Here is a 15,746-nt window from a genome sequence, read left to right on the forward strand (position 1 = left end):
ATAGCAAAAAAAACGAGTTGCCTACCTTCGGTAACACTTTCTGGTAGCTACAGTATCTACCTGTGGATTCCTCACCTTTTGAATACTCCCAATGAGCCAGCATTTGACAAATCTTTTCTTTCGAGCTCTCCAAGTCGACAATAACACATATCCACTCGCAACTCCGTCTGACAATCTGAGCCATAAGAAGTCCTTGCCGGCCTGCTGATGTCAGTTCCACCCTTTTTTTTTTTTTTTTTTTAACAGTGCCTTCGAGGCGAACGGGTGGACACCAACCTCACAAGCACAACATGTGCAACCACCACTACACACACACACACATACATATATATATATATATATATACACACACGCACACACACAGGCACACGCCTTTATAAGCATACATTCTAAAAATATTCTTCACAGCTACTTTTGTATACAATATATATAGAACCTATAATATTCTTGGTATATCCAAACAGACAACAGGGAGGTGAGTAGGACCGTGAGGAATCCACAGGTAGATACTGTATCCACCAGAAAAAGCTTTACAAAAGGTAAGTAACCTTTTCTTCTGACGGATACATCTACCTATGGATGAAGTAAGCCCAAGTTGCTGCCTTGCAAATGTCAACAACAGGTACACCTCTAGTCAAAGCAGAAGTGGCAGACTTAGCTCTGGTCGACTGAGCTCTAATGCCCTCAGGACGATCTTTTTTTGCTTGTGACTAACATTTTATGCAAACAATGACCCACCTTGAGTGTTCTTTTGTGGACGGCTTTGCCCTTTATCTTCCCCACGTAGAAAATGAAGAGCTGATCATCCGTCCTGAAGTCTTTTGTCCTGTCCACATAGAAGCTAAGTGCTCTTTTCGGAGCAGGACAATTTAGCCTTTCCTCCTCCTTCGAAGGATGGGGAGGAGGGTAAAAGGACAAAAGGGTAATAGATTGTCCTAAATGGAAAGGTGTCACTACCTTAGGTAGGAAAGCCGCCTTGGTTTTCAAAACCATCTTATCAGCATAGAAGGTAGTAAAAGGGGATTTTACACTTCGAGCTTGAAGCTCACTAACACGCCTACCCGACGGGATAGTTATTAGAAAAACATAAGAAGCCTCAACGGGCATCTATCCAATGGTTCAAACGGTGAACCCATCAAATATGTTAAGACTAAATTTAAATCCCACTGAGGCATTAATGAAGAGGGAGGAAACTTATTAGTCAAGCCCTTAAGAAACCTTAATACTAAAGGAAACTTGAAGAGTGATCAGATAAACAAATAAAAGCCGACAACCTATATAACTAACACTTCACTGTCATAACTGCGCAACCTTGTTGAGCTAAGGAAAGAGCAATTTGCAAAACATTAGATAGATGGGCCTTTAAATGATCAATGTGTCTCTCCTCACACCATTTAACAACTTTTGCCCATCTGCCAGCATAGACCGTCCTGGTGGAGTGTCACCTGGCTGATAAAATAACATCCACCACTTCATGGGGGAGAGAAAAAGAACTCCGATTGCCCCCTTCAATCTCCAGGCATGTAGGTGCAGGCTCTGGAGGTGGGCGAAGCAGGCAGGCAAGGAGGGGGGCTCCTCTGGGTAGCCACCACCTGGTCAAGGGAGAGGACCACCCGGGGGTCGCTTCAGCACTGGAGATCGGATCCTTCAGGTCCTGGGGGCTGCGGGTGCAGTGTCTTTACCAGGCGTCAGGTTCTTTGAAGCAGGCAGTCGCGGTCAGGGGGAACCTCTGGATTCCCTCTGCAGGCGTCGCTGGGGGGTTCAGGGGGGTCAACTCTGGCTACTCACAGGGTCGCAGTCGCCAGGGAGTCCTCCCTGTAGTGTTGATTCTCCGCAGGTTGAGCCGGGGCGTCAGGTGCAGAGTGCAAAGTCTCACACTTCCGGCAGGAAACGTGTGGTCTTTAAAAGTTGCTTCTTTGTTGCAAAGTTACAGTCTTTGTGGAACAGGGCCGCTGTCCTCGGGAGTTCTTGGTCCTTTTAGATGCAGGGTAGTCCTCTGAGGCTTCCGAGGATGCTGGACCCTGGGGGACGCGTCGCTGGAGCAGTTTTTCTTGAAGTGGGGAGACAGGCCGGTAGGGCTGGGGCCAAAGCAGTTGGTGTTTCCGTCTTCTCTGCAGGGCTTTCAGGTCAGCAGTCCTTCGTCTTCAGGTTGCAGGAATCTATCTTCCTCGGTTCTGGGAGCCCCTAAATACTGAATTTAGGGGTGTGTTTAGGTCTGGGAGGGCAGTAGCCAATGGCTACTGTCCTTGAGGGTGGCTACACCCTCTTTGTGCCTCCTCCCTGAGGGGAGGGGGGCACATCCCTATTCCTATCGGGGGAATCCTCCAAAATCAAGATGGAGGATTTCTAAAGGCAGGGGTCACCTCAGCTCAGGACACCTTAGAGGCGGTCCAGACTGGTGGGTGACTCCTCCTTGTTTTTCTCATTATCTCCCCTGGACTTGCCGCCAAAAGTGGGGGCTGTGTCCAGAGGGCGGGCATCTCCACTAGCTGGAGTGCCCTGGGGCATTGTAACACGAAGCCTGAGCCTTTGAGGCTCACTGCTAGGTGTTACAGTTCCTGCAGGGGGGAGGTGTGAAGCACCTCCACCCAGAGCAGTCTTTTGTTTCTGTCCTCAGAGAGCACAAAGGCCCACACCACACTGGGTCAGAAACTCGTCTCTCAGCAGCAGGCTGGCAGAGACCAGTCAGTCCTGCACTGAACAATTGGGTAAAATACAGGGGGCATCTCTAAGATGCCCTCTGTGTGCATTTTTTAATAAATCCACCACTGGCATCAGTGTGGGTTTATTATTCTGAGAAGTTTGATACCAAACTTCCCAGTAGTCAGTGTAGCCATTATGGAGCTGTGGAGTTCGCTTTTGACAAACTCCCAGACCATATATTTATTATGGCAGCACTGTACCTACAATGTCTAAGAATAGACTTAGACACTGTAGGGGCATATTGCTCATGCAGCTATGCCCTCACCTGTTGTATAGTGCACCCTGCCTTAGGGCTATAAGGCCTGCTAGAGGGGTGACTTACCTATGCCACAGGCAGTATTTTGTGTGCATGGCATCCTGAGGGGGATGCCATGTCGACTTTGCCTTTTTCTCCCCACCAACACACACAATCTGCAATGGCAGTGTGCATGTGTTAGGTGAGGGGTCCCTTAGGGTGGCACAACATATGCTGCAGCCCTTAGGGACCTTCCCTGGTCACAGGGCCCTTGGTACCTTTTACAAGGGATTTATCTGTGTGCTAGGGGTGTGCCAATTGTGGAGATAATGGTACATTTTAGGTGAAAGAACACTGGTGCTGGGGCCTGGTTAGCAGGGTCCCAGCACACTTCTCAGTCAAGTCAGCATCAGTATCAGGCAAAAAGTGGGGGGTAACTGCAACAGGGAGCCATTTCCTTACAACTGGCATCTCTCCTTCCTCCTGCTCCTGCTGTTCTTCTAAATACTGCTGTTCCTCTAACAGCAGCAAAGCTTCCCTCCATGATCTCAGCCTGGAATCCAGGTGTGGCATTGAAAGAGAATTTAACGACGATTAAGCCTGCGGCACCGGATCCTTACTCCACACCAGAGTAGATTGAGTTGACGCCACTCGAGGTCTATCCTCTGTCAGTATCGCTGGCGCGGTCATCTGACAGAGGTGGTGTCTTAGTCCCCCGATCCAGTCCACTCATATGGTGTCGAAGCCAGAAAAGGCATTAATGGAACCTGCCTATACAGTGCTGGTATTCCAAGATTAAATGCCAAAGGACATATGGGACCAGCAGGTGCACCAGAGGGGACCATTGCTCTATTGAAAATGCTAAACATAGCATTTAAGAAATCAGACCGATTCATTCCCTAAGGCGGAAAAGCCGGATCACTGGTTCCTTTTGTGAAGGTTGAACTTGACCTATTACCTGATCTTTGGACTCCTGACCCCATATGGATGCAGAAGAAAATAGAGCCACAGGACTCGAACGTGACAACGATATCTCCACCAAAGACTGAGCTGGTGATGCCTCAAGTGACTTCTGTTGAGGAGAGAGAGTAGGACTCACTTCCCTAGTCGTGCGGCGCGAGATCTCAAAGTCGAAGATACCGATGGAGGGCTGTCATCTCAAAACGAGCGACGCCTTGACCCATAACATCTATTCTTATGCGATCTCCAAGATCTATGTGACGAAGACTCCTCCTGAGGCCTGGATCTTCATCAGTCTCTTTTTTGCCTTTGACAGAAAGAGCTTTGCCTCTCTTTCTTAGGAGCCTTCGGATTCATGCTCTGACAAGAAAAGCATCCTCCGACATCATGGACCGAGCACAAACACCAAATTTCTCATGCGGGTCAGTCACCGACATATGACCCCTGCACTCCCTACAAGGCTTAAAGCCAGATCTCCTAGGCGGAGACATTATAGCAATAAAAACATCTCCCTTGAAACTGTTATAAGACAACGGAGAGGTAGAAAAAAAATGTTAGTGGTGAAGGCGCAGAAAAACGGGAATTAACATCCGCATGCTGGCGAGGACTTATGACTCCGATGAAGTCAGACTGAGTCGCATGCGGAGCCGTGCTATTGTGACGTTATAAGTTAGTATCAAGTTTATATTTCAAATTCACTTTTAGGTTTTGCAGATAAAAGAGTTTACAAGTAACATTTTTCAATATCAAAAGTAACCCACACCCAATGCAACAATATGTAACATCCTAATCTATAAAGCACTGTGTAACTGAAAGCAAACACCTAAAAATCACATTCTGCTGCAAAACCTCTCCCTGCATGCAACCTAATCTCAACACAGCTGCACATATTTTACAATCAACTCAAGACAACATCACTCCTCCCTTACTTGCTTTTGAAGACACGAGCCACTTATGGCTTTGCACTCCATTCTACACAGACAACTGTAAGTTAAACACCCCACTTCAATTCTTTACATAATGGTGAAACTGTTGACAGAATGTGGGAATTTCTGGCATGTTCACTCCCCCAAGGGAACAGTGCTTATAATGACTAATTCTGGAGCTACTGTTGACACCTAGAACATGATTGTACCTTGTTTTGTACAATGCTTGCACTGTCATGGTGGTGGAAATTCTTTCTATACCACACCTGGAGTAAAGCTTGTACTGGGAAAGTGTTGATACTAGCCATTAATAAACTTATCTCTTCTGCTGTTGTCACTCCCTATAATTTTGCTGAAACTGGTTAGCATTCATGTATTTACTCATTCATCCATTCATCCCTTCCTTATTCGCTGGTCCATTCATTTATTCATATACTCACTCATCCAGCCATGCACTTATCTACTCAGGTCAAGGACTCATTTATAAATCCTCACAGCCGTTCATGCACACAAAATTACACTTAACACAAACTAACCACTTTTATTTAGGCGATGACAAGACCTATTGACTTTGCTGCAGATTGCCTTTTTGTGCAAGATGAAGGAAAATAACTAGTTTGTCAATGAGAGACCAACAAACTAAATAACAACAACTTAGTTCACATTTAATTGCAGTGACTTACCTCCCATCGAGACCAGAACACGAGAAGATGCCTGGATCAGGTGCTCAGCAGTGTTTACAAAAGCTTCTATGTCGTAATCTGGTTGCTCTGTTACTGCCAATAGCGCCTTCCATTCTGGAACTTTCTGTATTTCAGGTTGAAAAAGAAAACATGAGTAGCTGTCTGCAACTGACAGGTTCGCTTATTCACTCTTAGCATGTTAAAAGCAATATTTTCCACTGAAATGTAAAACTGAGATCAAGGCTCTTGCTTTCTGTGAGGAAATGTCTCTATGTATGGTCACCCCCAAGTTTTTACCGATGTTGCTGATTTTTCAACTTCGATTGCACAGAGGCCCGCTAGCCAGAACTCAGTGCCCTGACTCTAAAGTGTCTGTCGAATTGGCTGTACCCAGTTGGAAATAGCTGACTTACCAGTAAGTCCCTAGTAAATAGTAACCTGGGAAATTAAGTTAGAAGGGCACCCCCAGCTTGCAGCCCTGATTGTGCCACCCTGGAAGTAAGACCAAAGTAAAATAAGTCCTCCAGTCCGTCACTGAAGACTGGTAGGGCAGTTGTGCACTGCTAGCCCGACTTTGCCATTGAATTCAATGGCAAAGCCACCATTTTCCCTGGAAATGTTGGAAAGTCAACTCTCTGGCAGGTCTACCAAGCCTCAAAGGCAAGGTACAACATACAACAGGCCGGGCATAAACTTTGTCATTCCTGACAGTCAAACATGCAAAACTGCAGTTTTTACGAAGGAAAGATTTGGTCACTCTATTGGCAAGTACAGGGTTACATGGTGACCCCTTAGCTCATCTAACTCCTGAGTGGTGTGAACAAAGTAGGCACACCAAGGTATAAGACAACTAGCGACAGTAAGCCAGACTAGCATCTCAAGTCGATAATTAACTTGTTGCAATGTGCAGCTTTAGCAAAGCTGACATTATTGCATTTGAAACTCCTGTGCCTTTCTGGGCACACATGGAGCCTGCTCCACAAGACAGATGTCTGCCCTCCTGGAGAGACAGGCCAATGCCACTCTGGTGGGATAACAATGAGGGATTGCAGGCTAAGGAGGTGCCATGTTGCCTTCCTCCTGCAGGAAGTCACTTTGGTGTTAACCCCAGAAAGCAGGCTTCAAAGGTGAAGCCAGTTTTGAAGGGCCACCAGGTGGCAGGACTGCCCCACTGTTGAGGTAGACAGGCTGGCACATGAAGCCGAGAGATAAACCAGTTGCCAAACCAGCTTCCCCAGGGGCATGTAGACCTGATGTAGTCACAATCTGGGGGTGGGCTGGTGAAGTCTGGACACAAAGGGGCATCACCATCTTGGGATTGGGCAGAATGGTTCATCATGGGTTAGCCAGATGTCACATTTCACAGGAAGTAGTCACAAGGTGGGAGGGAACCTGGTAGCCCAGTGGCTACCAACCCTCTCCTGTCCCAGGGGCACTTTGAGCCTAAGTCGGCACCCAGACCTCAAATCTTGACTGACTTGGAAGGTCCAAAAGGAGGACTGCCCTGTGCCTGGAGGCTAGCGAAGAGTGTGACTGCCTGCCATGTCCTGCTCAAGGAGAAGTTGCCTCCAGATCTAAGTCAAGCTAAGAGAACTACAAAGGCCAGGAGACTGGCATCCTGTTGCAGCACAGGGAAGAACAACAGCTGAAGAAGCCTGCTGAGGCAAGTTGGTAGCCCAAAGTCTTCAAGCCAATACCAATGAAGCACAGAGTATCAAAGTTCACCTGGAGTTCTGATGGAAAGTTGTTGGGACCCTGTTAGAAATGGGGTCTTTGGTTGACAGTCAGGTTACCCCCTGTTCAAGCAAGGACCCTCACTCTAGTCCGGGTAAAAGAGAATCACCCTCAGCTAACCCCTGCTACCCCCTTGGTAGCTTGGCTGAGCAGTAGGCTTAACTTCAGAGTGCTAGGTGTAAAGTATTTGTACCAACACGCACAGTAACTTAATGAAAACACTACAAAATGACAACACCAGTTTAGAAAAATAGTAAATATTTATCTAAACAAAACCAAAACGACGAAAAACACACAAACAAGTAAAGTTATGAATTTTTAGAGATTAAACTCAAAAATAGCGCTTAGAAACAAAAATGCTTCAATGAGATGTTAACACGGCGTCGTGACGGAGTCGTTCCCAACAAGCCAACACCAGCGGCACCGGACACGGAGTCGTGTAGACCCCCAAGTACAGTACCTTTGGTGAAGAGTGAAAACAAGCCGATGCGCGAAGTCGGGAATCGCAGCGTCTGTGCGAAACGTTGAATCCGTGCACTTCGAGCGGCATCGGTCACGACTTGGTGCGGCGACTTCCACGGAGTCGCGGACTTCAGCGGGGCTGCTGCGGCATCGGGCCTGCGAAGAGCGTCGCGTTCCAGTGAAGGTCACGGCGTCAGGTGCAGGCAGCGTTACCGGATTCAGCAGCGGCGTCAGTCCGAAGTCGTCTGAAGTCGATTTCCTTGGATTCCACCAGCTTTCCTTTCAAGGGCCCAGGGACTGGATAGGGCACCACTTGTCGGGGCAGGAGTCTCTCCAGAGACTCCAGGTGCTGGCAGAGAGAAGTCTTTGCTGTCCCTGAGACTTCAAACAACAGGAGGCAAGCTCTAACTCAAGCCCTTGGAGATTTCTTCACAAGATGGAAGGCACACAAAGTCCAGTCTTTGCCCTCTTACTCTGGCAGAAGCAGCACTGCAGGAAAGCTCCACAAAGCACAGTCACAGGCAGGGCAGCACTTCATCAGCTATCAGCTCTTCTCCAGGCAGAGGTTCCTCTTGGTTCCAGCAGTGTTTCTCAAGTCTGTAGATTTGGGTGCCCTTCTTATACCCATTTTAGTCTTTGAAGTCACCTTTCTTCAAAGGGGACTCACACCTACTTGTGAAATTCTGCCTTGCCCAGGCAAGGCATCAGACACTCAGCAGGGGGTTGGAGCCGGCATTGTCAGAGGCAGGCACAGTCCTTTCAGATGAGTGACCACTCCACCCCTCCCTCCTAGCAGAGATGGCTAATCAGGAAATGCAGGTTACACCCCAGCCCCCTTTGTGTCCCTGTCTAGTGCGAGGTGAAAAACAACCCAACTGTCAAACTGACCCAGACAGGGAATCCACAAACAAGGCAGAGTCACAGAATGGTTTAAGCAAGAAAATGCTCACTTTCTAAAAGTGGCATTTTCAAACGCACAATCTTAAAATCAACTATACTAAAAGATGTATTTTTAAATTGTGAGTTCAGGGACCCCAAACTCCACATGTCCATCTACTCTCTAGGGGAACCTACACTTTAATCATATTTAAAGGTAGCCCCCATATTATCCTATGAGAGAGACAAGCCTTGCAACAGTGAAAAACGAAGTTGGCAGTATTTCACTGTCAGGACATATAAATCACATTACTATATGTCCTACCTTATCCATACACTGCACCCTGCCCTTGGGGCTACCTAGGGCCTACCTTAGGGGTGCCTTACATTTAAGAAAAGGGAAGGTTTAGGCCTGGCAAGTGGGTACACTTGCCAAGTCAAATTTACAGTGTAAAAATACACACACAGACACTACAGTGGCAGGTCTGAGACATGATTACAGAGCTACTTATGTGGGTGGCACAACCAGTGCTGCAGGCCCACTAGTAGCATTTGATTTACAGGCCCTGGCTCCTCTAGTGCACCTTACTAGGGACTTACTCGTAAATCAAATAGGCCAATCATGGATAAACCAATTACATACAATTTACACGGAGAGCATATGCACTTTAGCACTGGTTAGCAGTGGGAAAGTGCTCAGAGTTCAAAAGCCAACAGCGACAGGTCAGAATAAAATAGGAGGCAGGAGGCAAAAAGATTCAGGATGACCCTGCATAAGCAAAAGTCCAACAGACCCTCAAAAGGCGGCTTATCGATCCTGGAAGGATTGGTCTGTGACCTCAACAGTGTGACACTGCACATGCTTAAGCCCTGGCTGTAGCAAAGGCTTTGGATGCGCACTGCACATTCAGGAGTGTGGAGACAGAGGGCCTTGAGCAGTGAGTAGATTACTTTTTCTCATTGGCAGGTTGCACACACGAAACTAAAACGTGACTCGAGATTTTTGCAAGAGGACCATTTCATTAATATATTCGCTTTTTTTGTTTGCATACTCTAAGGAAATGCCTCCTTGGCATGGTTACCCCCTGACTTTTTGCCTTTGCTGATGCCAAGTTATGATTTGAAAGTGTGCTGGGACCCTGCTAACCAGGCCCCAGCACCAGTGTTCTTTCCCTAAACTGTACCTTTGTCTGCACAATTGGCACAACCCTGGCACCCAGGTAAGTCCCTTGCAACTGGTACCCCTGGTACCAAGGGCCCTGATGCCAGGGAAGGTCTCTAAGGGCTGCAGCATGTCTTATGCCACCCTGGGGACCCCTGACTCCGCACAGACACACTGCTTGCCAGCTTGTGAGTGCAGGTGGGGAGAAAATGACTAAGTCGACATGGCACTCCCCTCAGGGTGCCATGCCAACCTCACACTGCCCATAGTATAGATAAGTCACCCCTCTAGCAGGCCTTACAGCCCTACGGCAGGGTGCACTATACCACAGGTGAGGGCATAGGTGCATGAGCACTATGCCCCTACAATGTCTAAGCAAAACCTTAGACATTGTAAGTGCAGGGTAGCCATAAGAGTATATGGTCTGGGAGTCTGTCATACACGAACTCCACAGCACCATAATGGCTACACTGAAAACTGGGAAGTTTGGTATCAAACTTCTCAGCACAATAAATGCACACTGATGCCAGTGTACATTTTATTGTGAAATACACCCAGAGGGCATCTTCGAGATGCCCCCTGAAAACATACCTGACTTCCAGTGTGGGCTGACTAGTTTTTGCCAGCCTGCCGCACACCAGACATGTTGCTGGCCACATGGGGAGAGTGCCTTTGCCACTCTGTGGCCAGGAACAAAGCCTGTACTGGGTGGAGGTGCTTCTCACCTCCCCCTGCAGGAGCAAACACCTGGCGGTGAGCCTCAAAGGCTCACCCCCTTTGTTACAGTGCCACAGGGCATCCCAGCTAGTGGAGATGCCCGCCCCACCGGCCACTGCCCCCACTTTTGGAGTCAAGGCTGGAGGAGATGATGAGGAAAACAAGGAGTCATTCCCCAGTCAGGACAGCTCCTAAGGTGTCCTGAGGTGACTCTTACTTTTAGAAATCCTCCATCTTGCAGATGGAGGATTCCCCCAATAGGATTAGGGGTGTGCCCCCCCTCCCCACAGGGAGGAGGCACAAAGAGGGTGTAGCCACCCTCAGGGCCAGTAGCCATTGGCTACTGCCCTCCCAGACCTAAACACACCCCTAAATTCAGTATTTAGGGGCTCCCAGAACCAAGGAAGATAGATTCCTGCAACCTAAAGGAGGATTGCTGACCTGAAGCCCTGCAGTGAAGACAGACGACAACTGATTTGGCCCCAGCCCCACCGGTCTGTCTCCCTACTTCGAAGAAAACTGCAACAGCGACACATACAACAGGGTCCAGCGACCTCTGAAGCCTCAGAGGACTACCCTGCATCTAAAGGACCAAGAAGCTCCTGAGAACAGCGGCCCTGTCCAAGAAACTGCAACTTTTGGAAATAAAGCAGCAACTTTGAAAGACCACATGTTTCCCGCCGGAAGGGTGAGACTTTCCACTCTGCACCCGATGCCCCCGGCTCGACCTGCGGAAAACTAACACTACAGGGAGGACTCCCCGGGGACTGCGAGCCTGTGAGTAGCCAGAGTTGACCCCCCTGAGCCCCCACAGTGACGCCTGCAGAGGGAATCCAGAGGCTCCCCCTGACCGCGACTGCCTGCTTCAAGGAACCCGATGCCTGGAAACCACACTGCACCTGCAGCCGCCAGGACCTGAAGGAACCGAACTCCAGTACAGGAGCGACCCCCAGGCGACCCTCTGTCTAGCCCAGGTGGTGGCTACCCTAAGGAGCCACCACTGTGCCTGCCTGCAGCGTTGGAGACCCCCGGGGCTCCCCATTGATTCCTGTTGAAAACCCGGCACCGGTTTGCACTCTGCACCCAGGTGCCCCTGTGCTGCTGAGGGTGTACTTTCTGTGCCTGCTTGTGTCCCCCCCAGTGCCCTACAAACCCCCCCCTGGTCTGCCCTCCGAAGTCACGGGTCCTTACCTGCTGACAGACTGGAACCGGGGCACCCCTATTTTCATTGAAGCCTATGTGTTTTGGGCACCACTTTGACCACTGCACCTGACCGGCCCTGAGCTGCTGGTGTGGTAACTTTGGGGTTGCCTTGAACCCCCAACAGTGGGCTACCTTGGACCCAACTTTGAACCCTGTAAGTGTTTTACTTACCTGTGAACTTAATTACTTACCTCCCCCAGGAACTGTTGATTTTTGCACTGTGTCCACTTTTAAAATAGCTTATTGCCATTGTTCCCAAAACTGTACATGCTATTGTGATAATTCAAAGTTCCTAGAATACCTGAGTGAAATACCTTTCATTTAAAGTATTGTTTGTGAATCTTGAACCTGTGGTTCTTAAAATAAACTAAGAAAATATATTTTTCTATATAAATACCTATTGGCCTGGAGTAAGTGAGTGTGTTCCTCATTTATTGCCTGTGTGTGTACAACAAATGCTTAACACTACCCTCTTATAAGCCTACTGCTCGACCACACTACCACAAAATAGAGCATTAGAATGATCTCTTTTGCCAATATCTTATCTCTAAGGGGAACCCTTGGACTCTGTGCACACTATTTCTTACTTTGAAATAGTATATACAGAGCCAACTTCCTACTCATACTGAATGAATCAAAACAGCACAAACATTTATTATATGATACAGGGCTACATGTTTGAAAAGTTTTGGCAAGAAAACTACTCAGGAAGGCAAATTTCTACAATATGTCAAAATTGGTGCAGTGACCTGTAGTGAAAACGGGTGCATGCACCCGGTTCATGAAGACTGCAATGGCAGGCCAGCAGAACCCTTTGCATGAGCTCCCTATATGGGTGGCAGAATAACTGCTGCAGCCCAGAGGGATACCCTGGAACCCCAATGCCCTGGGTACCTAGGTACCATAGACTAGGGACTTACATGAGGGCATCAGTATGCCAACTGTGGGGATAAAAAAAAGAGATAAAAAGTTAACAGCAACCACATTTAGAGGAGAGAGCACAGCCACTGGAGTCCTGGTTAGCAGGATCCCAGTAAACACAGACAAACAGGCCAAAAGTGGGGGTAACCAAGCTAGAAAGAGGCTACTTTCCTACACGAGGAATCAAGGGTATGGGAGGAAACCCGTAAAGCAGTTGCTCCAGGTCAGCCGAAACGTGTCCTCCAACACCTCCTGCATTGGATACTGGAGGCTGCAGAACGACAGGCAGTCTGAGTAAAAAGGACCAAAGCAAGGCCCAGCCAATCAGGCTTCCCCTCCCTCTAGAACCCTCCTGAGAGGAGCTCCATTCCCTCAGATTTTCTCAAGCACCAGTACTATAGTATCAGAAGACAGGAAAAGGTGAGCTTCCCAGGGGAGGAGGGAGGGTCACATGTGAATCTATGAAAGATTCCAATACTGGAGAACTACAGTTACAGGTAAGTAACTTATTTTCTTACTCCAGTATTGGAACTTTCATAGATTCACATGCTTGAATCAGAATAGCCAGTAGTAATGAAGCACATTGTATAGAATCAATCCATATGTGTACCTGATTTTATATATATATATATCTATATATATATATCTATATCTATATATATATCTATATCTATATATATATCTATATCTATATATATATCTATATCTATATATATATCTATATCTATATATATATCTATATCTATATATATATCTATATCTATATATCTATATATATCTATATATCTATATATCTATATATCTATATATATCTATATATCTATATATATATCTATCTATATATCTATCTATCTATCTATCTATCTATCTATCTATCTATCTATATATCAAAAACGAAGTTGTCCTCATGTGAAAGCGCACTCCCAACAGGTTATATAAACGGGAAGAAAAAGCAAAGCCAGCAACTCACAGTGAATTCTTTAAGCAGTTTCATTATTCCAGGCCTTAGGTAATAAAATCATCTCTTTTCTAGGTCAATCCTTTCTTCAGCAGAGAAAAATATAAAAGTGTTTCACCCTCGTAGGTGCAGCCAGTGCTGGAAGTGTTCCAGGCATTTCTTTCTTACTGAAAAGACCGGCATGGCTTCAGCTTGTCTAATTACAGGCACCTGATTAGTCTCTTTGAATACCAGTCCGCCCCAGTGGGCTTCTCAAGTGAGTAACCGTGCATGCTGGTTGTGGTGGTCCTGCAATTTTTTCATTTTGCCCCAAGTGGGTTGCTGAAGCCAAACGAAATAATGAACCAAAGAGATATATATATATATATATATATATATATATATATATATATATATATATATAAAAACACACACCAATATATATATTTCACACACAGAACAATCATATATCAGCAATATCCTTAAAGAAAAAAGATTATGTAGGAAATATACCATATTAGATAAGCAATAAATATGACAAAAGATCGTTACCCTGAGTAGGTAAAAACAAGAAATATCACAGCCGTAAAGGAAGAAACAAACCTATACAATGTGCGCAAATTAAACTGGGCTGGCGGGAAAAAAGGAATAAAGAAATACAACAGCTCACCGCTACTGGAAAAGATGTCATAACACCGCTTGTCCTACCACCATATCACCTTGCCGAATTTCCTCCAAACAGTAATGCCTTGCGAAAGTATGCACAGACTTCCATGTGGCTGCCATGCAGATATCCTGGATGGGCCCTCCTGCAAAAAGTGCCATGGATGCAGCCATTTTCCTTATAGAATGTGCATGCGCTGGATTCTGCAAGGGTTTTCCTGCCGCTGTATGACAATAGTTAATAGCAGAGGCTATCCACCTCGCAATTCCCTGTTTAGATAATGCTCGTCCCTTACGCAGAGCACTGAAAGCCACGAAAAGTTGGTTAGATTGCCTAAACTGTTTAGTTCTGTCAAGATAAAACTACAGGCACCTCTGAACGTCCAAAGAATGTAAAGCTTTCTCCACTGGCGTCGATGGATAAGGAAAGTATGATTCCAGTATCACCGGTTGGCTTATATGAAAATCCGACGGGACCTTAGGTATGAATTTTGGATTTGTTCGCAAATTACCTTTCCCTTTTGAATTGTAAGAAAGGATCCTGGATAGTGAATGATAGTGGCTGAGGTGAGTGCGAGAAGGAGAGAGACCTTCCAGGATAGGAACTTCAAATCTGCTTTGTGGATTGGCTCAAACCGTGGTTTCATTAATTGAGACAAGACCAAATTAAGGTGCCATGATGGAGGAGGCCAAACTAGGGGAAAGGACCTGAATAGACCCTTTAGAAACCGTTTTATGACCCTTGCCGACCACAGAGGAGGCACGTTCTCCGTATGCCTATAAAAGTGAAATCGCTGCCAGGTGGACCTTAATTGAGGAAATAGCCAAACCCGATCTGGCCAGGAGTAGAAAGTAAGGTAGTATCTGCTTCGGTGATGAAGAAAAGGGATGCACTTGAACCTGTGCACACCATGAGCAAAATCTCCTCCACTTCAGCCGATAACATTTGTTGGTACTCTCAGCTGCAGCTCTGGCGAGGATGGCTCTGCAATCCAATAGTATATCTAGATGCGCAAACTCATGGTGTTCAGGCGCCAGGCTGTCAAGTGAAGTGAAGCCAGATCCAGGTGGAGAACTTGGCCCTCATTCATCGTAAGCAGGGAGGGCATAACTGGTAGAGGGATGCTGCGGCTCTGCGAGAGTTCCGTATACCAAAACTGACGAGGCCATCCCGGAGCAATCAGGAGCTTGCAGCGTTTGATCTTGATCTTCGCCAGAGCTCTTGGAATCAGGGGAATGGGAGGAAAAGCTTAAGCATAAATTCATTACCATGCCATGGAAAACGCATTCCCCCAAGAGCCCCGATGTTGATCCCGACTTGTGAAGAAACAGCATTTTGCATTCTGCGGGGTGGCTAAGAGATCCAGGTTTGGTTTCCCCATCGGGCGAAGCCTTGATTCAAGATCCCTTGGTCCAATTCCCATTCGTGGTTGGACAACCGTGATCTGCTCAGGGAATCCGCAATGATGTTCTGTACACCTGGGACATGTTCCAATCCAAGGTTTACCTTGTGGCTGATAGACCATTCCCAAATGCGCTGAGATTCTCGCGGTAAGAGCAGAGA

At 46.9% G+C, this 15,746-nt stretch overlaps 1 protein-coding gene across 2 annotated transcripts in view; it reads right to left on the reverse strand.

The window, feature by feature from the left end:
• The window catches only part of KIF2C (kinesin family member 2C), a 752,439-nt gene that overhangs the window by 51,257 nt on the left and 685,436 nt on the right, over window positions 1-15,746 (reverse strand). For both annotated transcript variants that reach the window (XM_069232808.1, XM_069232807.1), the window contains one exon: window positions 5,508-5,631. In XM_069232808.1, coding sequence (XP_069088909.1) covers window positions 5,508-5,631 — 124 coding nt within the window. The remainder of the gene's footprint in view (window positions 1-5,507; window positions 5,632-15,746) is intronic.

This window comes from Pleurodeles waltl, chromosome 4_2 (genome assembly GCF_031143425.1).
Source record: "Pleurodeles waltl isolate 20211129_DDA chromosome 4_2, aPleWal1.hap1.20221129, whole genome shotgun sequence".
Taxonomy (NCBI): Eukaryota; Metazoa; Chordata; class Amphibia; order Caudata; family Salamandridae; genus Pleurodeles; species Pleurodeles waltl.